The sequence below is a fragment of the Antechinus flavipes genome, chromosome 1 (genome assembly GCF_016432865.1).
Source record: "Antechinus flavipes isolate AdamAnt ecotype Samford, QLD, Australia chromosome 1, AdamAnt_v2, whole genome shotgun sequence".
NCBI lineage: Eukaryota > Metazoa > Chordata > Mammalia > Dasyuromorphia > Dasyuridae > Antechinus > Antechinus flavipes.
The window spans coordinates 647,934,358-647,958,889 of record NC_067398.1 but is presented as its reverse complement, the minus strand read 5'-3'; the positions used below and the strand labels follow the sequence as shown (position 1 = coordinate 647,958,889).

At 34.3% G+C, this 24,532-nt stretch overlaps 1 protein-coding gene across 2 annotated transcripts in view; it reads right to left on the bottom strand.

The window, feature by feature from the left end:
• Positions 1–24,532, bottom strand: part of ARHGAP39 (Rho GTPase activating protein 39) — a 350,045-nt gene that overhangs the window by 214,975 nt on the left and 110,538 nt on the right. For both annotated transcript variants that reach the window (XM_051971244.1, XM_051971245.1), the window contains exon 3: positions 21,214–21,373. In XM_051971244.1, the coding sequence (XP_051827204.1) occupies positions 21,214–21,293 (80 nt within the window). In that variant the 5' untranslated portion in view covers positions 21,294–21,373. The remainder of the gene's footprint in view (positions 1–21,213; positions 21,374–24,532) is intronic.

Here is a 24,532-nt window from a genome sequence, read left to right as displayed (position 1 = left end):
AAATGCAAACAGTTTACATTCATTTCCCAGTGTTCTTTCTTTGGGTGTAGCTGCTTCTGTCCATCCTTGATCAATTGAAACTGAGTTAGATCTTGAAGACTTTTCAAATCAAGCTTTTGTGATCACCAAGACATATGAGTACACTTCATAGATATAAACAGACATATACATACATATATGTGTAGATATATCACATATGTATGCATGTATATAGTGTATACACATAATTGTGTGTGTGTGCATGTGTGTCTGTGAGAGAGAGAGAGAGAGAGAGAGAGAGAGAGAACTCCACCAATGCTAACTAGCATATTCTCTTGGAGTTACCAATATCAAATATGTCAGATCTTGGTTGTTTGAAATACTAAAGGTAGATCTCTCACTGACATGTTGCACTGATATGATAAAATAGACATATTTGACCTGAGTAACTCTCCAGGGGATAGAGAAACAGGAGCTTTGATGCCTAGGTTCAAGGGGGGGTAAGAAAATCCTGTAGAGAAAAGTGTTGGATCCTGATAGGTGTGTTAAAATTGTATCTTGTGCTGATCCCCCTGAGTACTGTCTACCCTTCTAGTCACGATATTTCAGCAGGAAATAAGATTACAAAGGGGAACCTGCCAAATACATCCAAATCGTCCCAAACATCAAAAGAACATGATTTACAATTTATACATATTAATCAAAATCCATATCCTAGCAATATGTTCCACACACTGTAAATGCCTGTGATTAGCAGGCATTATGTAGATGAAGATCTAGTCAGAAAGACTAAGGAGTGGTCTGAGAAGTAAGAAGAAAACCAGAAGAAAGTAGCATCCTGAAAGCTTGGGGAGAGAAAAGTATATCAAGGAGGAAAGGGCTGAGTGACATTCTCAAAGGATACAGAGAAGTCAAGAAAGATGGCAACTGAGAAAAAGCAATTAAGAGATCACTGCTAACTTTGGGAAGAACAGCTTCAGTTGAAAGATGAGATTGAAATTAAGAATTAAGAAAAGAATGAGAGAAAATGAAATAGAGGCATCTGTAGCAAAGGATCTTCTAAAGTTTTGCCACAAAAGGTAAAAATTATACAGGATGATAGCATCAAGTGAGAATTTCTGAAAAATGTAAGGCTGTAGGGGAAGCAGCCATTAAACAGATAAGAAATAAAATATAAATGAGAAAGTAGAAATGATGAAAGAAGCAATCTGTGAGAGATGGATGAAATGGGATCCCTTTTGAAAGCAGAGGCATTTCCCTTGGCAGATAGTAGGGCAAACTTTTTATGTTAGACAGGTGAAAGAGGAGAAGGCATGTGAAGGACGGAAGAAGAAAGACCTTGGTGATTGTCCTTAAAATAGAGCAAAAGACTTCCTATTTACAACCCAAACCTGTTCTCATTTCTAAATATCATCAAGTTCCCTGTATTTCCAAGGAATTGAACTATGCATGACATGTGATCATTTGACATAAGAATCAAGTGAAGGTGCCAGTGTCAATCCATGTAATTATTTGTAAAGCTTAGTTAATAATAAATGTAAATAGAAGCTCCATTATTTTCTTTCAGTTCCTCCATGAATTGTACCTATTAAAGACCACTGGTCTAACATACTTTGAGAGAGTTTAATATAAATACTAAGGTCATATCTGAAAACAATTTTTACAGCCACTGTTTCTCATAAAGGCATCATTTCTTTTTTCCTTATTAAAGCTTTTTATTTTCAAAACATATGCATGTTTTTGTTTTTCTTCCCGAGTTATTTTTACCTTCTGAATCCAATTCTTCCTGTTCAACAAGAGAACTTTTCAGTTCTGCACACATATATTATACTTAGGATATACTGTGACATATTTAACATGTAGGACTTCATGCCATCTGGGGGAGGGGATGGAGGGAAGGAGGGGAAAAGTCGGAACAGAAGTGAGTGCAAGAGATAAGGTTGTAAAAAATTACCCAGGCATGGGTTCTGTCAATAAAAAGTTACAATTATTAAAAAAAAAACATATGCATGGACAATTTTCAACATTCACCCTTGCAAAACCTTGTGTTCCAAAATTTTTCCCTTCCCCTAGATGGCAAGTAATTCAATATATGTTAAACACGTGCAATTCTTCTATATATAGTTGTACAATTATCATGCTGCATAAGAAAAAACAGCTCAAAAAAGAAAAAAAATGAGAAAGAAAACAAAATGCAAGCAAGCAAACATCAAAAAGATCCACATTCAGTTCCCACAGTCCTCTCTCTGGGTGCACATGGCTCTCTTCATTACAAGACCACTGGAACTGGTTTGAATCATCTCTAATTAGCCACATCCATCAGAATTGATCATCTTATAATCTTGCTGTTGCCATGTACAATAATGTCCTGGTTCTGTTCACTGCACTTAGTGTCAATTCACAAGTGTTTCTGAAATCATTCTGCTGATCATGTCTTCTAAAACAATAATATTCCATGACAATCATATACCATAACTTATTCAGCCATTCTCCAAGTGATGAATATCCACTCATCAGTTTCCATTTTCTTACCACTAAGAAAAAGGACTGCCACAAACATTTTTGCACATGTGCACATCCCTCCTTTAGGATCTCTTTGGGATACAAGCCTAGTAGAAACACTTCTGGGTCAAAGGATATGAATAGTTTGATAGCCCTTTGGTCATGGTTTCAAACTCTTCCCCAGAATGATTGGATCATTTCACAATTCCATCAACAATGTACTAGTGTCCTAGTTTCCCACATCCCCTCCAACATCTGTCATTATCTTTTCCTGTCATCTTAGCCAATCTGAAAAGGGTGTAGTGGTACCTCAGAGTTGTCTTAATTTGCATTTCTCTGATCAATAGTGATTTATAGTATCTTTTCATATCACTAAAAATGGTTTGAATTTCTTAATCTGAAAATTGTCGTCAAAAGATCTGAAAATCCTTTGACCATTTATCAATTGGAGAATGGCTTGAATTCTTATAAATGAATCAAATCTCTATATATTTTAGAAATGAGGCTTTTATCAGAACCCTTGAATGTAAAAAAATTTTCCCCAATTTATTTTTCCCTTCCAATCTTGTCTGCATGGGTTTTGTTTGCATAAAAACCTTTTAACTTAATATAATCAAAATTATCCATTTTGTATTCCTTCCTTCTCCACATATTTGAGAGGTAAACTATCCTTTGTTTTTCTAATTTGCTTATACTATTACTCTTTATATCAAAACCATGAACTCATTTTGACCTTATCTTGGTATAGTATATTAGGTGTGGGTCAATGCCTAGTTTCTGAAAGTCATGATTTCCAAAAAAAATAAAGAGAAGTGAATCAAATTAATAAGAATACAAATCATTCTCCAACTGATAAATGGTCAAAGGATATGAACAGGTAATTTTCAGATTATTAAATTAAAGGCATCTGTAGTTATATAAAAAAATGCTCCAAGTCACTATTGATTAGAGAAGTACAAATTAAAATAAGTCAGAACCAGAAGAAAATTGTATACAATAGTGTTATGAGCCAGAACTCTGAACTCTGAAACAAGGATTCTTACAAAGTGTTAAGTCAGTGGAATTGATAAAGACAATGGTTATCTAGTTTAGCATGGTGATTAATAGTTCTCTAGTTCAGTACATGTACTTAGTACTTAATATAATTCCACAAGATTCACACCTATGATAATGTAATTATAGTAGAGTATATAACAGCCAGCAAGAACTGGATGAGATTCATTCCATCTTAGGTCAGGCTCTTGGTGGCTCTCCTGGGGGATCGAGAGACTCAGACTTAGAGCCAAAGAAGACAAGCAGAATGGAGGTGGGAGCTCAAACTGTCAGAGCCAAGGAGAGAGAGAGATTCATTTCTATCTTCATCAGCCTTGTGGTGGCTGGCCTGTCCTCCTGCACTTCTCCACTGAAAACCAAGTCTGGTCTGAAGGCCACAAGAAAGCTAGCTGAGCACCAGGTGAAGGAGACTTTAACACCTGGCTATTCTCGTGTTACTCTACTGAAAAGAAGGCTGCCCCCAGAGAACTACAACAGAAGATACAACACAGTAGCAACAGAATCATGTGATAATCAATTATGATAGATACAGCTCTTCTCAGCAATACATTGATTCAAGACAATTTCAATAAACTTGAAATGGAAAATGCCATCCACATTCAGTGAGAGAACTATGAAAACTGAATGTGAATCAACTTTTAGTTTGGTTGCTTTTTCTTTCTTTTGTTTTTTTCCCCATGTTTTGATTTTTGTTTCACAACATGACAGTTATGAAAATGTTTAAAATGATGGTACATGTATAACTCCTATCACATTGTGTGATAGGAAGAAAGAAGAGGAAAAAATTTGGAAATGAAAACCTTACAAAATGAATTTTGAAAACTATCTTTACATGTAATTAGAGAAATAAAATATTATTGAAATTTAAATATATATATATATATATATATATATATATATATTTTAGGAAAAAAGAATACACAAATAAATTGATATTCTTCATACATAAGCATAATGAGATGCAAGGTTATTAAAACCAAATAAACTGGGGAGCTGAACCATCCAAAAACACTCTTTAGTTCTTTACTTATCATGTGCCAGGCACAAATGGTTAAAAATCAACAAATACAAAGAATGGTAACAAAGTGGGTAATTGAGGGAAGAGAAAAGTTCTTTGACCACAAGAAGCTTACATTGTAATGGAGAAACAAACAAACAACTGTAAATAAAACTATATATAGGGAAGGCAGGTTATGAAGAGAAGACATTAGGCATTAGTAACTATAAGAACAAAAAAAAAAATCTTCTGAAGTAGATAGGATATGAACTAACTCTTGAAGAAAGTTAGGGAACACCCCCCTACTCCTTCCATTCCAGGTGTGGTGAAATCAAGTGCAAAGGTGGGGAGTTGGGAGTTAGATAATAAATGGAATGCCATGTTCACAGCACTTTAAGTAGGATTATGTACCTGTTATCATGGAATACATGGAAGAGAAAAAAAGTGTAAAGAATGTAGGAGAAGTAAAAAGAATCCAAGTTATGAAGGCTTCTAAAAGGCAACTAAATAAGTTTGTATTTAATTCTGAAAGTAATAAAGAACCAATGGAATTCACTGAGCAAGGGACTGATACAGTCAAACCTATTATTTATCAAAATCGTCTTGGCAGCTGAGTGGAAGGTGGATTATTGTGGAGAAGGATTTCAGGCAAAGCTGATTAAAAACTGCCAACAATCTAAGTGAGAGTTGATGAAAATCTTAACTATAGTAGTAATTAGTTCTAGAAAGAGACATATACAATATAATAGTTGGTAAGGAAGAAACATTTCTTAAATCAGGTAGGCTTTGTGTCAATTATCAGTTATTTTTTTGTTATTTATTCGTTTCAGTAATGTACAATTCTTCATGACCCCATTTGAGTCTTAGCAAAGATACTGGAGTAGTTAGTCATTTCCTTCTTCAGGAAACTGAGGTAGAAAGTGATAAGTGATTACCCAGAGTCACACAGCTAGTAAATATCTGAAGCTAGATTTGAATTTAAGTCTCCCTGATTCCAGGCCCAGGGCTCTACCACACTGTGTCATGATCTTTCTTTGGTTAAATATAATAATTTTGCTGGGTACTTAAAATCACAGAATCCCTGATACCCAGAAAGGAGGAAGTTTTTCCACCCTAAAACAATCTGATCAGGCTTGTAGAGAACTCAAACTCTTAAAGAATGTTCTTCCTTATACTGAGAAAACAGCTATAGTTTGGTAATTTCTATCTATTTGTCCTAGTTCTGTCTTCTAGGGCTAAGGATTTCTTTCAGTTGTTACCACATATAGAAGAATGTAGCTAGTATGAAAACAAGTCACCTTACTTTTCTTCTGAGGGAAAAGTGACCTGAATTTTTCTAAACCAATACTTTAAAAGCCATCATTCAGGAAAGCAATCTTCATTGTAAGGGCATCAATTAACCCCAACTGTCACCTATGGGGCAAATATACCAGCCCACAGGAAGTAGCAAGGCAGGCACCATGACTAAGAGAAAAGAGGCAGCCTGTGGCATGTTAAGTCACCATTCCTCTAGTCCAGCAATCTCTAGCTACTACAGACCTGACACCAATGGGGAAGTACTGAAATGCTAATCTCTTTAGAAGCCACAGCTACTGAAAGTTCAGAAAAGAAAGCTCTTGCTGCCAATTCCTTGGTACTATTGAACTATTCAACATTATAAAGTTATGATTTTATTAGTTAAAAACGACATTAAAGAAATATTCCTATCTGCTTTACTATAGGCTATTAGATATTTCCAGTTGACTTGCAAGCAGAAACCCATATTTGTTTTCTACCATATTCAAATGAGTTTCTTGAGATTGGTGATTTGTCTCTATATTTTATATCTCCAGTATTTAGCACAATGCTTTGTACATAGTAAACATTTAATACATATATTCTGTTCACTTACTCACTTTTATTTACTTATGAAATACTTGAGTAAAAACTATATTTCACCATCTTTTTAATCCATGTAAGTCCAAGTATTGTGTGTAATTGTATTTTGATATAATTGGTTTCCCTAGCATTTATATTTGGGAGTTTTTTTTGGCAAAGATAATGGAGTGGTTGCCATTTCCTTCTCCAGTTCATTTTCCAAGTGAGGAAACTGAGGCAAATAGGGACTACACAGCTAGTAAATGTCTGAAGCCAGATTTAATTCAGGAAAATGTCTTCCTGATTTTAGTTCTGGCTCTATTCACTGTGCTACCTAGGTGCCCTCTGTAATCTTATGAACTTTATTTTATGCATTAAAAAATTATTCTGAAAAGGAATCCATAGTCTTTATCAGAGAGCCAAAGAGCTGTTCCTTCTGATTCCAAGACTCTAAGATTCTTTAATTATATGAGTGATAAGTCTTTAAAATGGAAACAATGTAACATCAATGAAGAAACCAAAAGAGATAATACAGCTGCTAATATTGAAATATTATATTGTTAACAGTGAGAAAATTATGGGCCAAATGAAAAAGGAAAAAAACAGGGCTGTGGATGGGGTGAGAAGTGGATAGTGAATCAAAAGCAGGTAATAAATGAGAAAAACCGTTCCATGAGGCAATAGATAGAGCCTGGGAAGAAATAAGAAGCATATTCTTAAGGGAGGGAAATAGCTGGCTGTTGCCAAATCAAATACATTGTCATAGTACTGGTTAACTCTTTGGAAAACTATTTTTCTTCCTAGGAGTTCTGTCTGCACATTCTACAGAGGGGTGAAACAACCTAATGCATTATAATGTTTGAAGCAAAAAATATTTCCTAAACTCAACTAAAGCTTTACAACATAGCATTTAGAGCACCCAACATTCTTACCAATGGGGCTGAGAATTTCACTAAGATATCAAGACATTCAGGCTGCACAGATTATATCTGTGTGCTCCAGCCACTCTAATATATAATTCAGTCATTCTAGTGAAAAAGGTGCCAAGTTCCTACAATGAAAGGTTGACTAAATAGGAAAAAAGGAAAGAACAGCATCTGAAAGAGATCACAAGTAAATTTTAATTTTCATTATTTGCTTATTCTGAATTTATTATACATTACAAAACCTCACAATTGTCTGTGTTTGACATTTTTAGTGTTTTAACACAAAAGTAATGATATGCTTGTTCAATTTAAATATTTCAAGTTGAGGAAATGCTTACTTGCTTTACTAAATGACTGTAGGAACTCCTTAGCACCTTACTAAATCTAGGAATCACTGAGACAAGAGTGTTATTACTGCACTTATTTTTGAATATATCTGTTCATGTTATAAAAAATAGGAAGAATAATGTATTATCGCTGGAGCTCTGAATTTTTCACTGTGGAAAAATTTGATACTATGCAAAGAAAGTTACTTTCATGCCCATAACCATAAAAAAACAGGTTTCACTGTTAGGCATATTTGTCCAAAAAGTTTAGTGACAAGAAGAAAGGTCTCAAATATATTTACAGTAGCCCTTGTTGTGGTAGCAAACAACTAGAAACAAATACACAAAGTAGATATACATTGACTGGGGATGGCTGAATAAATTGTGTTACCTGCGTATAATGAAATATTACTGTTAAGTGAAATTGCTATGATAAATACATATAAGATGAAAGGTCTTATTTGTATAGGTGTAAAGTAAACAAAGGCAAAACAATAAATAGGCAATAATATAAAGGGAAGGAACAAGACAACTGAAAATAAAAGCTATAAAATTATAATGTTTTGACCTAAAACCAAAAGAACTATGAAAAAACTCTTCCCCATGCTTCAGGGACATCCAAAGAAATGGGCAACTATGACTGTTAACACTACAAATTTCACACTCTTTCTGTATGTTCCTCATTTTTCAGTATTTGTTACATTGAATGGCTCTATGGGAAGACGAACATAAAGGGATTCAGTGGGAAATGTGATATAAAAATCAAATAGGTATTTTTAAAGACCCCTACCTGCAAATGGTTCTGTGAAATCATCATTCTGAATGTTCCCTCCAAATGTCATCTAACTATCCATAACCTAGTAACTGTGAGCAGCTCTTACCTATGATTCCTACTAAATGTGACATGGGATCCTTCCAATATGTTAGAGGCCTTGGTCATAACATCATAAGGATATTCAAAGGAAAATCCTGGGTTGCCTATTTTCCATCTCTCACTCTTGTCACAAGACTACCCATTTTCTCAGCCAGTAAAAATAGTTTTGATTACTGCTGCTTTATAATACAGTTTTAGGTTTGGTACTGCTAAGCCACCATCCTTTGTATTTTTTTTCCCATTAATTCCTTTGATATTCTTGATCTTTTGTTTTAGATGAATTATGTTATTATTTTTTTTTTTTTAGTGTTAGAAAACAATATTTTGGCAGTTTGACTGGTACAGCACTTAACAAAGTAAACCAATTTAGGCATAATTGTCATTTTTTACAATTTTATAATATTAGTTCGGGTTAACCATGAACAACTTATATTTTTCCAATTGTTTAGATCTGATTCTATTTGTGTGAGAAGTGTTTTGTAATGTTCATATAGTTTTGGGGTTTGTCTTAGCCAATAGACCCTCAAGTACTTAATTGTGTCTAAAATCATTTTAAATGTAATTTCTCTTTCTAAATTTTACTTATGGGCTTTGTCAATAATATATAAAAATGCTAATGATTTATGTGGGTCCCATTTTCTCTTCCTATCCTATATTTCCAACCTGGAATCCTCTACTTTCAAAGGTCTTCATCATTTGTATCTTGAAGCCTGTTCACACCTAGCATATGCCTCTATCCTGTCCTGGGATAGTGATTTATGATTTTTTTAGAAAATGTTATTATGTCCATGGTTTTTTGCATTATAAAGCCAACAAGAGAATGATGATGGCATTACAAAGATAGTCTTTTGTTTTGAGAAGAGTCACTAACGGAACTTTAACTTCCTGAAGGCAATTTAGTCCACTACTATATTTGCTCTCAGGCCAAACTCATCATGCATACTTGTATTGACTGGTCCCATATTGACCAGACAAGCTTCATAGGTACCCATTTACTTGCATCCCATAATGTAGGCAATACAGCTAGACCAAAATAGTAACAGTAAAAAAGAAATCACCATAATCAAAAACACACACTGAATCTATTGCAAAAGGATCCCAAAGTGAAACTTAGAAGCCAGAGGACACTGTGAACGTAAGCAAGTTTGATGTTATGTTTTGAACAAATTTTTTATCATAAGGAAAAAGCCTTTAGACAGGGTTCAGAGATAGGAAACTCATGAGACCTGCTCATTTCAGCCTAGAACAAAAATATATACGGTGCTCTAAGTATTAATAATGTAATAAAAATAGCAGGAAATTGAGGGAAGAAGGGGCAGATAGACTCAAAATTGGAAGAGATTCTAAAAACTATTTCAAACTGCACATTATACAGATGAGGTAAGTAAAGTCCAGAGAGATCAAAGGACTAATTTAACATTAGTTAAATTACTACTTTAGTAGTAATTTGAAAGTACTACAATAAAATGGTACAGCCAGAATTCAAACCCCAATCCTCTCAAAGTACTACTTCCTTTATACCACTGCTTGAGGCAAGAAACTACTCAATCAGGGAATTGTAATCACATATATGAAGATAATTTGTGGAAAAAGGTAGATGGGGGTAAAAAGTGAACACATCTTCATATAGAAGAAACCTACAGTAATTTTTCTACTTGACACAAGAAAACAAACAAAAAAAAGGATTGATAAATGAAAATTATAGGGAAGACTAGAAAAAATAAGAGAAAAATTGTTTTAGATTTTTAAAAATTCAATTTTGTTTTATTTTCAGATATCCATTCTCTCTTTCTAATTTTCTCTTTGCCCCTACTAAAAAAGCAGCACCCCCCCCCCAAACAAAACAAAACAAGCACACAAAATCACATGAAACAAACTTCTACACTGGTTATGTCTAAAAAGCATAAACAAAAACGTAAGCCTAAACCCAGACTCTGAGAACACCACCTCTCTATACTTAGATATGGACAACATATTTCATTAAAAGTCTTCTAGAATTATGGTTGGGCAGTTAGATGGCAGAGTATATGGAATCCAGACTCATTTTCCTAAGTTCAAATCTGGTTTCACTATGACCCTGGAAAAGTTACTTTATTCAATTTACCTCAGAGATTCCTCATCTATAACATAAGATAGAGAAGGAAATGGCAAACCACTCCAGTATTTTTTTCCAAAAAAACCCCAAAAAACAAAAAAACCAAAAAGGGTCACAAAGAGTCAGACATGATTGAAATAACCTAACAACAATATCACTATGCTAATCAGACTTCCTAAGTCTTTCAAAGTTGTTTTGATACTATTGTTAATTGTATGCCTCGGGAAAGTTCCACTAAGCCAGAAAGCCATTAAGTTTTGTGTAGCAACAATCATTTCTGGGGTAATTGAGATTAAATGTGGAAAGTATTGTTCTGATAAGGCTGGTAGGGATAATTATTGTTGTTGTTGTTATTATTATTATTGATTATCAATTATTTAGCCTCAGCAAATCTGAGGCTTAGAAAAATCTTGGTCTGTGTTAAATTCACAGATCTGTTACCACTTGAAATAATGCAAATTTTGTTTAGAAACACTATTTTAAAAATCATTGTCTAATTTATCAGCATTTAAATATATATATAGTTTCTTATAATGGGGATATATGAAAAAAATTATCCTTGCCTCTGAGGTGATTTACTATTTAAAAAGCTAAAAGAAAGAAATCAATATGAATTTGTTATACAGACATTTTTTTTTACTCCTGTTTGACTCTTCATGATCCTATTTGGAATATTCCTAGCAAAGTACACATAATGGTTTACTATTTCCTGGTCTAGTTCATTAACAGATGAAAAAAACAAGGCAAAGAGGGTTAAATGATTTGCCCAGGGTTCATATAGCTCGCATCTGAGGCTAGTTTTGAACTCATGAAGATGAAAATGAGTCTTCTTGACTCAAGACCTGACACTCTATCCATTGCACTCAACTGTCCAAATATTCTCAACTGTCCAAATATATGTACATAATATAAATATATTTATATACTTTATGAGAGTGTGTGTGTGTGTATGAGAGAGAGACAGAGAGACATATATATATATATATATATATATACATACATACAGAGAGAGAGAGAGAGAGAGAGAGTGAGTAGATAATACATATTTTCTGGTTGATGTCCTCTTAATTTATTTTATACTAAACAGACTTATTATTTATATTCTCCATTACAATCATCTGTGAGTGGTCTTATTTAAATATTCTAGTTCCTCCAAAGAGCAGAGTGCTGTAATAAAGAGTAGGGTTTTAAGGAATGTTTCATGAATGTAGGTATCTAGAACAGAAGAAGTTCTCACCCAATCTTCCCCACTGTCCAATGGAGATGACCTATGGATTCTTTTGATTGGTGCTCAGTTCACTGTATTCAGAAGTTCTGGGCAAATCTGTATTAGTTCCATCTGTTATTTAACATTCTTTTGACCAATCATTTTCTTCTAGGATATATAAAATTCTTAAGTTGCTTGTCTTCAGAATAATTTGACCATATACCTTTAATATTTCGTCTTTTGCTTTTTTTGAGGGAAACTTTCTTCTACTTTAGTATTTTTGCATTTCAAATCTCTTAAAAACTGTGCTTCTTTAGATAAACTATATACACTATGTATTTTACATGTATATGTAAAATTTTTATTACTGTATTGAGAGCTGTAATTTATGACAGACATTCATTCCAAATTTCTTCTTTTAGGTATTTTACTTGTGAATTTATTCAGGAATTACTTATTTTTGGTTCCTCATTCTCTTAGTATATTCTACAAGTCTTTACAACTGGTTCAAAGGAATAGAAGTAGTGTGCATAACAGCAGACTATATGGAAAGGTGACAACTAGTCAGATGCAAATGAAGCATAGGCTGGATCCAGGCTATGTCTATTCAAACTAACTGATTCAAACAATCAAGACAGCATAGACTCACAATGTTGATTTAAAAGCCAAAGTGTTACAAAATAAAAATTTATCTGTTTAAAGATATGAGGAACATGGAATAAGTGATTCAGATAAGATATGGAAAGTCTAACCATGTATTATATACGTACGTATGTATGTATGTATGTATATGTGTAAGTAAAAGAAAACATAGGAGTTGATTCCATTTTACTTTTATGTGACAGAATCATCCTTGAAAAGAAACTGGAAGCCACTGAATCTGCTATTCTCATTTTACAGGTACTAATTTATCTGTTTAACTGAGATTTGAACCTAGTTCTCTGACTCCATATTGTAAACATTCCATTATACCTTGCTTCATCTCATGATATGCATTAGATAGAAAAAGGGGGAAGTAAGAGATACCCTTTTAACTTAAGTTCAAAGAACTCTAATTAAATGTCTCATTATATATGTTCAAGGACCAAAACTGAATGCAAGATAGAGATGAAAATTGACATAGTTCCTGTTCTCAAGGGTGACCAGATGGAATGTCTGAAAATAGAGTCATAAACTTTCAGCTTGAGCAGAACTTAAGGGTTCATCTAGTCCAACTGTTTCATTTCACAAATGAGGAACTGATATAAAAAGGATGTTTCTGATCAGACCACTGTAGAGATGATATTTGAGGAAAGTTATAAAGAGAGGATTTCAATAGATATTGCAATGAGGGAGGGCAGGTGCCTGCAACATAGAGGGCATCTACCCAGAACAGAGAAATAAAATAAATGTGAAACAAAATATATCATATCTAGACAGGAATTGTGTGAGACCAGGCTGGAAATAAATATAAGATGATATTACATTTTGAATAGTGATGAATTTAAGCAATTCAGTAGATAAGAAGTCACTGAAGACAAGAGTGACACACCAGATACAAGAATAAGGAAAATCAGTTAGGTGGGGGAGAAGGAAACACTGGGCAGGGGTAGGAGGGAAAGAGGAGGGGAGAGGAATGGAGAGAGCATGGAACAAAAGGGAGCTGGGAAGACTAATTACTATTGTCATTAATTCAAGCAGGTGGGAAAAGTGGGAATAGAGAAAAAAAAGAAACAGGAAAGACTTGAGAGGCAGATTCAATAAAACTTGACTGTATATGAAATAGGAGCAGAAGTTATTATGACTAATTTTTATCCTAGTCAAGGGGCAAAGATTTTATTAAAAGCAATGTAACACCATTACTAAGTAGACTGAATTCTAAGAATCCAGAAAAGAGACTGAAGCAAGGAGATACACTTATACAGCTTTCAAACATAGATATGTTAATTCTGTAATCCAAGGGTAAGGAAATAATCTCCAGATGAATTGAGGGTGGTCTTTAGGTAGATTGGGTGTGCTCAATCCAGGAAGCCAGAAGAGCAAGGACTAAGAGCAGATAATAAGGTGTTAATGATCAATACTTTAATTACTGAAATGGGAAACTCAAAAAATGGTAGCCCATCACTAAGGAAATGATTTTGGAGTCATCCATATAATGAGGGGAGCCTGAAACTGAAGGGGGACTCTGAAACTCCAAGGAGAAAGTCTCCTTGAATTCTGGCCTCTGTAAAAGACCCCACTGGAGGGAAAAAGGATAAACAGCTTCATTCTGTTATCCTGAGATGGATACCATCCCCACTGATAACACTCACTAGTGATCAAGCTCCCTATTGAATTGGAAATTAGCCCAGAGGCACTCATTCAATTCCAAGATTTTCTATTCTGATACCAGCTCAAACTTCATCCAGCAAAACAAAAAAAATAAACTTCATCCAGCCCCTATTAAGAGCAACCCCATAGTTTCTAGCCAAGGTAGGGCTCCGTCCTTGCAGAGGACCTAACATTCCTCTCCCTCACCCCAGCCCCCCACTTGGCATAAGCTACAACCCTCTGCCTGCTGAAATGATATTCTCTTTCAGTGTTACCCCCTCTTTATCTCTTCCTCATGCATTTCCTTACCAAGACTTTATACCACTCTGTCAGGATTTCTCTGCAAGAAATTTTACTTCTCCATCAGGATCCTGCCACTTAGGAATTCAGTTTTTCTATTCATTCATAGCAAAGGTTGACTTCCCAATGCCAATAATTTCGGGTTTGTAAATTCCTTTAGAAAGGACCTCTGTGCCGCCAGAAGGGGTTCCCACAACTTCCTGCCCTGTGCTGAATCCTAGGAGAATTGAGAGTACCCTGTGCTGAACGTCATCATTTGAGGACACAACCCCAAACGTCTTCATTTGGTTCTGTGAACCCCAAACCTGCCACTAACCTCATCATTTGGTTCCCTGACCAGGACAAAACTCATTCTCTGAAACTCCTTCAAGGAGAAAGTTTCAGGATCCCACTTCAGTTTCAGGCTCCCCTTGTCACATGAAACTAATGTTTGAGAAGTTAATGAGGCCTCCAAGAAAGAATTTTTAACTACAAAAGGGAGAAGAGATATGGCATGATAGCTAATAAGGACAGATGGATCAAGTGAGGATTTCTGAAGATGGGAGAAACATTAGGATATAAAAAAAAGGCATCTCTAATCAGTAGGGAAGCAGCAGTAGAAAGTGAGAAGTACAAATCAGCTAAGATGACAGGAAAAGATCATGATAAATGTTGAAGGGAATATGGGAAAATGGAAACAATAATGCATTGTTAGTGAAGTTGTGAACTGAACCAAACATCCTGGAGAACAATTTGGAACTATGCCCAAAGGGCTATCAAACTGTGCATATTCTTTGATCCAGCAGTGTTTCTACTGGGCATATATCCCAAAGAAATCATAAAAGATGGAAAAGGATCCACATGGGCAAAAATGTTTGTAGCAGTTCTTTTTATATTAGCAAGGAATTGAAAATTGAGTGGATGGCCATCAGTTGGGGAATGGTTGATATATGAAAGTAATGGAATGTTTATAACTATTAAAACTCAAGGCATTAAATTCAATACAATGTTACAGCCATTTATAATATTTTTGAGACTACAGATCTAAAATAGATAGATATACTATACATTTCTTCATCCAAAGCATTTATAAAGTCTTAATTGAACAGGATTAAAAAGCAAAGACTTTAATACATCATTAACACTCGTTAATTTTGACAATTATTCATTAAATTCTATTTATTAGGTTCTATTATTAAAATAGACTTGAAAAATTATTATGAACCATGAAATCAACAAACATATACCTGTCTATATGTTAAATAGGCCAGAAAACTGAATTATAAATGAAACCAGAAAGATACCACCTTCAATCTTAAATGGAATTTATAGACAAAATATTCAAAAAAACAAGTCAAAAACACATCAACCACAGTCATTAAATTAAAACTAACATGGACAAATACCAAACTCTTATACAGCACAGTCTGGTCTTCTCTCAGTATGTTTTAAATGTTTCATTAATATTCTTTTCTTTTTTCATGCCACTTCCCCCACCCCAATCACTATTATCAGCTGATTCACCCAGCCAAATAAAAGTCCTCTATTGTAACCAAATTATAGCCAAGTAAAACAAATCTGTGTTGCTTTTATCATGCCTAGAAATGAAAGGTGTCTCCCCTGCAAAGTGAGTTTTTAAAATTTTTTTTAATAATTATAACTTTTTATTGACAGAACCCATGGCTGAGTAATTTTTTACAATGTTATCCTTGCAATCACTTTTGTTCTGACTTTTCCCCTCCCTCCCTCCACCCCCTTCCCCAGATGGCAAGCAGTCCTATACATGTTAAATATGTCACAGTATATCCTAGATACAATATATGTGTGCAGAACCAAACACTTCTCTTGTTGCACAAGAAGAATTGGATTCAGAAGGTAAAAATAACCCAGGAAGAAAAACAAAAATGCAAACAGTTTACATTCATTTCCCACTGTTCTTTCTTTGGGTGTAACTGCTTCTGTCCATCCTTGATCAATTGAAATTGAGTTAGATCTTCTCTTTGTCAAAGAAATCCACGTCCATCAGAATACATTCTCATACAGTATCATTGTTGAAGTATATAATAATCTCTTAGTTCTGCTCATTTTACTTAGCATCAGTTCATTCAAGTCTCGCCAATCCTCTCTGTATTAATCCGCTGGTCATTTCTTACAGAATAATAATATTCCCATGACATTCATATACCACAATTTACCCAACCATTCTCCAACTGATGGGCATCCATTCATGTTCCAGTTTCTGGCCACTATAAACAGGACTGCCACAAACATTCTTGCACATACAGGTTCCTTTCCCTCCTTTAAGATCTCTCCAGGATATAAGCCCAGTAGTAACACTGCTGAATCAAAAGGTATGCACATTTGATAATTTTTTTTTGGCATAATTCCAGATTGCTTTCCAGAATGGTTGGATTTGTTCACAACTCCACCAACAATGCATCAGTGTCCCAGTTTTCCTGCATCCCCTCCAACATTCATCATTATTTTTTCCTGTCATCTTAGCCAATCTGACAGGTCTGTAGTGATATTTCAGAGTTGTCTTAATTTGCAGCAAAGTGAGTTTTTAGGCATTTCCCCCCCCCACCCTCTTCTTGTTAAAGTAGATTGGATTGAGAAATATAAATAAGGGGGAGAAGACATTAAGATCATTTTTGCCTCAATTCCTGCTTTCAGTTTACTAAAATTCCTAAGGCTTTTTTTCATGGTATCAAGCCATTTCTCTTCCAAATTAGATAAGCAAACCTGTTGGATTGGCTGATCCCCAAAATTCAGTATTTTATATTTATTGCTACTACAAATTTCATTCTAAAAGATAATGATAAAATGATAATGATAAATAAAGATGTACAAAACCTGGGACATTAATAAATTATTGGTGTTCTGAACTATCCAACCATTTGAGAGCAATTTGGAATTATGCCCTTGTGCATACCTCTTGATGCAGCAATGTCTCTACTGGGTCTATATATCTCAGAGATCACAAAAAAGAGGAAAAAATTCAAAAAGGTTTGTGGCAATTCTTTTTGTACTAGCAAGGAAATAAATGTCCATCAGCTGGAGAATGGCTGAATAAGTTAATAGTATGTGAATTAAATGGCATATTACTATTCTATAAGAAACAATCAATCTGAGGAGAAGGAAGAAATTTATGGCCAAAGAAGAACTAAGGAACACTATGAAATACAAAGTGGATAATTTTGATTATATTAAATTAAAAAGGTTTTGTACAAACAAAAGCAATGCAAGACAAGATTAGAAGGGAAGTAGAAAATTGGGGGGAAATTTTATATCCCAGTATTCTGATAAAGGCCTCATTGTCTCAAATTTATAAGACAAGCCATTCTCCAATTGATAAATGATCAAGGGATATGAACAGACAATTTTCAGATGAAAGAATGAATTTCAGATGAAGAAATTTAAACTATTTCTAGTCATATAAATAAATGCTCTGAATCACTATTGACCAGAGAAATGCAAATTAAGAAAACTCTGAGGTACCACTATATATCTCTCAGATTGGCTAAGATGACAGGAAAAGATAATGCCAAATGTTGGAGGGGATGTGGGAAAACTGGGACACTAATTAATGCATTGTTGGTAAAGTTGTGAAATGATCCAACTATTTTGGAGAGTAATTTGGAACTATAACCAAAGATCTATTACACTGTGATATTACCCTTTGATCCAGCAGTGTTTCTACTGGGTTTGTATCCCAAAGAGATCATAAAAAAGGGAAAAGGACCCACCTATGCAAAATATTTATAGCAGCCTTTTCTGTAGTGGCAAGGAACTGGAAACTGAGGGGATGCCCATCAACTGGGGAATGGATGAATAAATTATGATATATGAATGTTATGAAATATTATTATTCTGTAAGAAATGATGAACAGGCTGATTTCAGAAAGGCCTGGAGAGACTTACATGAACTGAGGCTAATTGAAACTAGTAGAACCAGGAGAACATTGTACACAGCAATAGCAAAATTAAAAGATGATCAAATCTTATGGATTTGGGCTCTTTTCAATAATGAGGTAATTCAGGCCAATTCCAATAGACTTGTAATAAAGAGCGCCATCTGCACCCAAAGACAGGACTGTAGGAACTGAAGGCAGATTACAATATAATATTTTCCCCTTTTTTGATAGTTGTTCTTTGCTTGCTTCTTTTTTTCTTTCTCCTTTCTTCCCCATTTTGATCTGATTTTTCTTGCGCAGCATGATAAATGTGTAAATGTTTAGAAGAATTGCACATGTTTAACCTATATTAGAATACTTGTTGTCTGGGGGGAAAGGGAGGGAGAAAAATTTGGAACATAAGGTTTTTTAAGTGTGAATGTTATAAAACATGCACACTCTACATGAATTTTTTTAAAAAGCTATTATTATTAAAAAAATTTAATTCATTCTATTAGATCTTTAAAAAATACATATCATTCTAAACCTAAAACTCTTAACATTTTCTCAAAGAGGTAGAAATAACATTTTACCACTGGTGTTTTGAAGCTGCATATGCTCATCAAAATGATTTAAGTTCTTTAGCTTCCAATTAATTCCATTTACAATGCTGCTGCTAATACTTCAACTATTCTCTAGAGATTCTGCTGCTCACTTGACTCTGCATTAGTTTGTATAATTCTATTATTACAGCTTTAAATTGACCCATATATATGGAATAAAGAATGTTGGAATAGGAATCAGAAAACATGAATTTCTATCTCAATTCTGGCATTAACAAGTGATGGCTTCCTCAAACAGAGGTTAGACAAGAAGCTACTAGAAACTCATTTTGGAGAATCCTATAAAAGAATGAAATATCTTTTTGATATTTAAGGGTGTGGCTAAAGCTAGACACTACTCTTTTCCCTAACCACTTCTAATATAACTATGTTGTTATTTCTCATTTGGAATAAAGTATTTATATTTTTGGTAAAGTACTAATGTCTTATTTTTGTGACAGAAGTTTGTGGATGTATGATTTTCATGTTGATAATTTTAATTCTCCTTTACCATATTCTCTGGATATGAAGTCAGAAAATTGGAGTTTATGCCTGAGTTTCCCAATTATCAGCCATGAAACTTTGGCCACACCACTAAAGTTCTCTTAGCCTCAATTTGTGTTTTCTATTTTTAATTTGAGAGAACTTTTGTTCAGGTACAGGGAGCATCATATGCTGCCTAAGATCCCTCCCAGCTGAGAGGGATTTTAAATTACCTTAGAATTCTGTCCTTTTAGGGGTCTATTATAACCCACCTTACCTATCTTGTCTACAAGGATATGAAAGATCATCAAATTCCTTGTTAAAACCTGAGTAAACTACAGGTACACAACAGTCCAAACTATCAAATCAATAGTAATTGAAATAGTGTCTAGAACAAAAAACGTACAATTGAAGTGATAATCAAAACTCATATACCCTGGTCAAAACATATTTGAAATGGCCACCATATTTGAAGAAAGTTACTGACAAGATGAATTATGTTTAAAAAAGGGTAAACAAGACAGTGATGAAACATAAAACTATACTTTATAAGGGTTAGCTGAAGAAATTAAGGATATTTAACATGAAGAAAAGACATAAGGTTAGTATGGAATCACAGAATGTAGAATAGGAAGGGAAGTTAAAGATGATCCAGTTCAAGTACTTCATTGTTACAAAAGAAAACAAGTCTCAGAAAAATAATATGAGGCAACAAGTTATTTAAAAAGTAAGGAAGTGATCAAAACTCAGATTCTCTATTTCCCAATTCAGTATTCTTTCCATAACATCACAATGCCTCTAAAAAATAACTGAACTAAGTATTTTTAGCTGTCAATCATGAAGAATTAAATTTATTTTGTTTGGTCTCAGAAAACAGACCAGTTCAATGTGAGAAGGAAAAAAAACAAAATCAAAAATCAGAACTGCCAGAAAAGTAGAACTGATTACAAAGAGAGGTGATGAAATTTCCCCTTTCAAGCAGGGATTAAAATTTCACTTATAAGGAGTATTACAAAGATATGTTAGACTTCAAGTCAGTGTAGCATAGTTGATGGTGCTGAACTTGGAGACAAAAAGACTTGTGTTCAAATCTTGCCTCAGACAATTACTTGCTGTTGACTTTAGGTAAGCTTTTAAGTGAACCTTTTCTGAAATGAAATTTTTAAATCAGTAAAATGAGGAATTTGGAATTGATGATCATTAAATTTTCTTTCAGCTCTGAAACTATGAACTTATGATCCAGCTGATGACTGAGGTACTTTCTAATTCTGAGATTTTATATTTGTATGGTTATCAATTTAGTAATCCTGTTAAAAGAAAAAACAAAAAGAAACTGAAATATCTTTTTCTGACTCATGTAGTCTCTTAGTGATCACTCTATCTCTTTTTAACTGTTCCAAAACCATCTGTTTAGTCATCTGGTTCAACAATTTTTCTGGAGACTTATGTTTAAAGTTTTCAGAAAATGTTCTCTCCTGCTGTCTCAATTTTTTAATAGACCTTAAATACTTACAGATACAAATATTTTCAATATACTTTATCCAGCATGGCTGCTTTATACTCAATGAAGGCAGACAGGATTTTGCATACTATTCTCTCATTTATTATGATTTTCAATTTCCTTTTAATAATTTTTTTTTGGTTTACCTTTTTCAGTATAAAGATCATCTTCTTAATAGGGAAAAAAACCAAACAAACCCAGGAACAATAATGCTGACACTCAATATATTAAAAGCTAATATGCAAAAAATATAAATAAAAGAATTATTTAAAATTAAAATAATATACTTGATCACATATTCCAGAAAAACTGATGTGGATTTCTCCTCCTTCCCCTTCCCCTTTCCTTACCTGGCACTTGATCCAGAACTCCTAGGATCCTGTATATCAGTATTATGACTCCGGCAATCGTAATCCTGAGTTTGGGACATTTCAGTCTGTTACCACAGCAATCAGTGGGACCTCACTGACTCATCCTTAGGCTTTCACCATCAAATAGGAGGGTGACGAGCTGTATAAGGAAAAAAAAAAGTATCTTTACACAAATTTTCAGATTTCTGCTCCTAAGCTCCAAAAAGAAAACTAAAAACTTCAGTTATAGGGGAGGAGGGAGAAATCATTTTTATTTTGTGACTTAGAAACCAAAGGAAGCTCATTTTTCTTTCAGCCAACAAAGAACAACCAATCTTACCAAAGTAAAACAGACTCAAAGGTAGTGAAGGCTTTCTAATGACAAAAATTTGGATTTTCTCAATAATAGCCTCTGACACAGTACAATACAGTAGGCATCCAAAAAGAAAGATCTTCGTATCAAGAAATTTAATTCTAACAAACTAAATAGAAACTATTCATTCTAACATTTCACCATTATATTCAACAAGCCACCAAGGTACTATGTCTGGTACTATAGTGATGAACAATGACACTTGATAGGTTGGTAATCTTTTCCTCTTTTGTTAAAAGGAAAGAATTTGGTCTCCTCAAAAAAAGGTCATATGCAATCCCAATCTTATAAAAGAAAGTAGCAGTATCCTCTCTAGTCTCTCTTCCTGTCATTCTTAAGTTCCCCTAAAACAAGGTCTCATCTTTTCAAATGCTCTTCATAGGATCCAGATGCAATAAAGTGAACAGAAAATTTATGGATGGAGAGTAAAAGGAAAATCCTTGATTCAGGGCCAGGAAATGGCTGTTGCTACTTTATTTAAGGTGAAAATACAGACCATTTAGACTTTTACACAGAGTCATTATTATGCCATTGTAGGCAACATGTAGTTTAATGTTAAAAGTCAGGGTCTAGAGTCAGCTTAAGATTACCATGACAACTGTACTTACTATCTAAAATTATATTAAACAATCAATTAACTTCACTGATTCACTGAAGTGAAGTTCACTGAACTTCAGTTTCTTCATCAATAAAATTGAGGTAATGACATTTTTACATACCACAAAGAGTTACTGTTAGGAAAACCCTTTTTAATCTTAAAAATCCTACCAAAATAGTAATCTATTTTTGATTCCCTGCACTAGTTTAATCTAATCATTGTGAAATTAAAAAAAAATCCAAAACAAAACTTGTTCTTTAAAATATTTCCAGTTTCTAACTTCCCACTTTTAGATCATTATCATCTTTTTCTACTTTAATATTTTTAATATATTGAGATTCCCCCCCGCAATAAATCAAACTCAAGTGTTTAATAATCATCAGGTACAAAAAAATGGATTGTGACTTCTTTCTTGTATGTTAAATTCAGATCTCCTACATGAAATCACAAGCAGTCAGGAAAACAATGACAGTATGAAAAGTAACAGACAGACTAGTTGTCAAATACAGCCCAAATTTTAGAATCATTTGGAAAACTAGCCTAAGTATAGTTGCTATAAGATTGTTAGTATCAAAGATATTGGATTTCTAAAACTCAGATTTTAACATTTTAGAACTTCTGTCCTGTGCACCAGATATAAAAATCAAATTTCTAGTATACTTCAAGTACAATATCAAGATCAAATCAAAGTACAAATATAAATCTAAGTACAAAGTAAAATTAAATTCACATATGTATTATTCCATAGGTGACCAATCCATTGTCTCCTAAAGCTTAAGTCTGTTACTTTAAAGTTCATCACTGACAAGTCACATGAAAACAGAAATTATAACAAAAAATTATTTTGTAGATAGTGGTATTTCCATTACAAAACCGGTCATGTGGGGCGGACCCAAGATGATGGAGAAGACACACGTATCATTCTAACCTCCTCTTCTACCCGTACTACGAATTACCAAATTCAGCCTCAGAAATAGTGCTTGACTGGTAAAATCCACAAACATTGGGAGTAGCACAAAATACCAACTAAAGATAATCTGGAAGATTGCCAGAAAAGGTTTGTCCTGATCAGCAGGAACAGGCCAGTGCAGGCAGGGAGGGAGAACACAGAGGCTAACACACTGAGCAGATCAGGGCCGGGCTGGTCTCCATGGATGGAGAATTTGCAGGGAGGATTCTACCATAGGTTGTCTGCTCTGCTTTAGTTGCAAGGCAGTAGATCAGCAGAGAAGTTACACAAATGACAAAGGTAAAAGGAACCCCCCAAAACGCCAGTATCTAACAGGATCTGGCTACACCCACCCAGCATTGGAAGTGACTCAGCACAGACCACAGCACAGCTGTGCAGCTGCATTCTGCAGCAGGGGGCTTTTGCCCAGGGTAGTCACAAATCAGAACAGCGGGGAGGGGGAGTGGGGAGGGGAGGGCGGGGGGAAGCTCTGCTTGAGGGGGAGGGGGAGCTCTGCAAAGGGCAGTAGAACTTCCACACCACTGCCTCGCTTCCCAGGGCAGAGACACTTCCTTTGTGTGGGGCTATTCCCAGAGCACTGCCGTAGCTCTGTTGCTCCTAGCAGTCCCTTTGCTGGACAACTACTATCCATATTATCTATACCGGTTCTGCAGAGGAAGCTGGTAACCTCCTTGCCCTGAAGGCAGACCCTAAAGTCTTAAAAAAAAAAAATGAGTAAAAAAGCCAAGCAAACTCTAAACATTGATACCTTCTATATAGAAAGAGAGCAGGTTTTCAAACCCGAGGAGGTTAATAGCAGACAGTCTTCAGACAAAACCCCAAAGGGGGATGTAATGTGGTCCCCATCACACAAGACTCTCCTAGAAGAAACTATAAAAGATCTTAAGTGAGAGCTAGAAGAAAAATAGGGAAAGGAAAGAGACGCTCTGCAAGAGAGCACAGAAAAAGCATATAACTTACTAAAAAAATTTTGATAAAGTGGAAAAAGAAAACAACTTCCTGAAATATAAATTTGAAAAGGTAAAGAATGTCCAGAAAAGTAGGATTTGTGAATTGGAAAAAGAAATAACTCAGTAAAAAAATAAAAAATTAGTGAAATGGAAAAACATTTCATAGAGCAAAGCAACTCATTTAAAAACTCAATTGGACACATACAAAAAGAAGTTTACAAAGCTAATGAAGAAAATAACTCATTAAAAATCAGAACCAAACAAATAGAAATGAATGATTCATCGAGACATCAAGAATTAGTCAAGCAAAACCAAAAAAAAAAAAAAAAAAAAAAAAAAAAAAAAGGAAAAAATGTTAAATATCCTAATTAGAAAAACAACAGATCTGGAAAATAGATCTAGGAGAGATAATCTGAGGATTTTTTTGG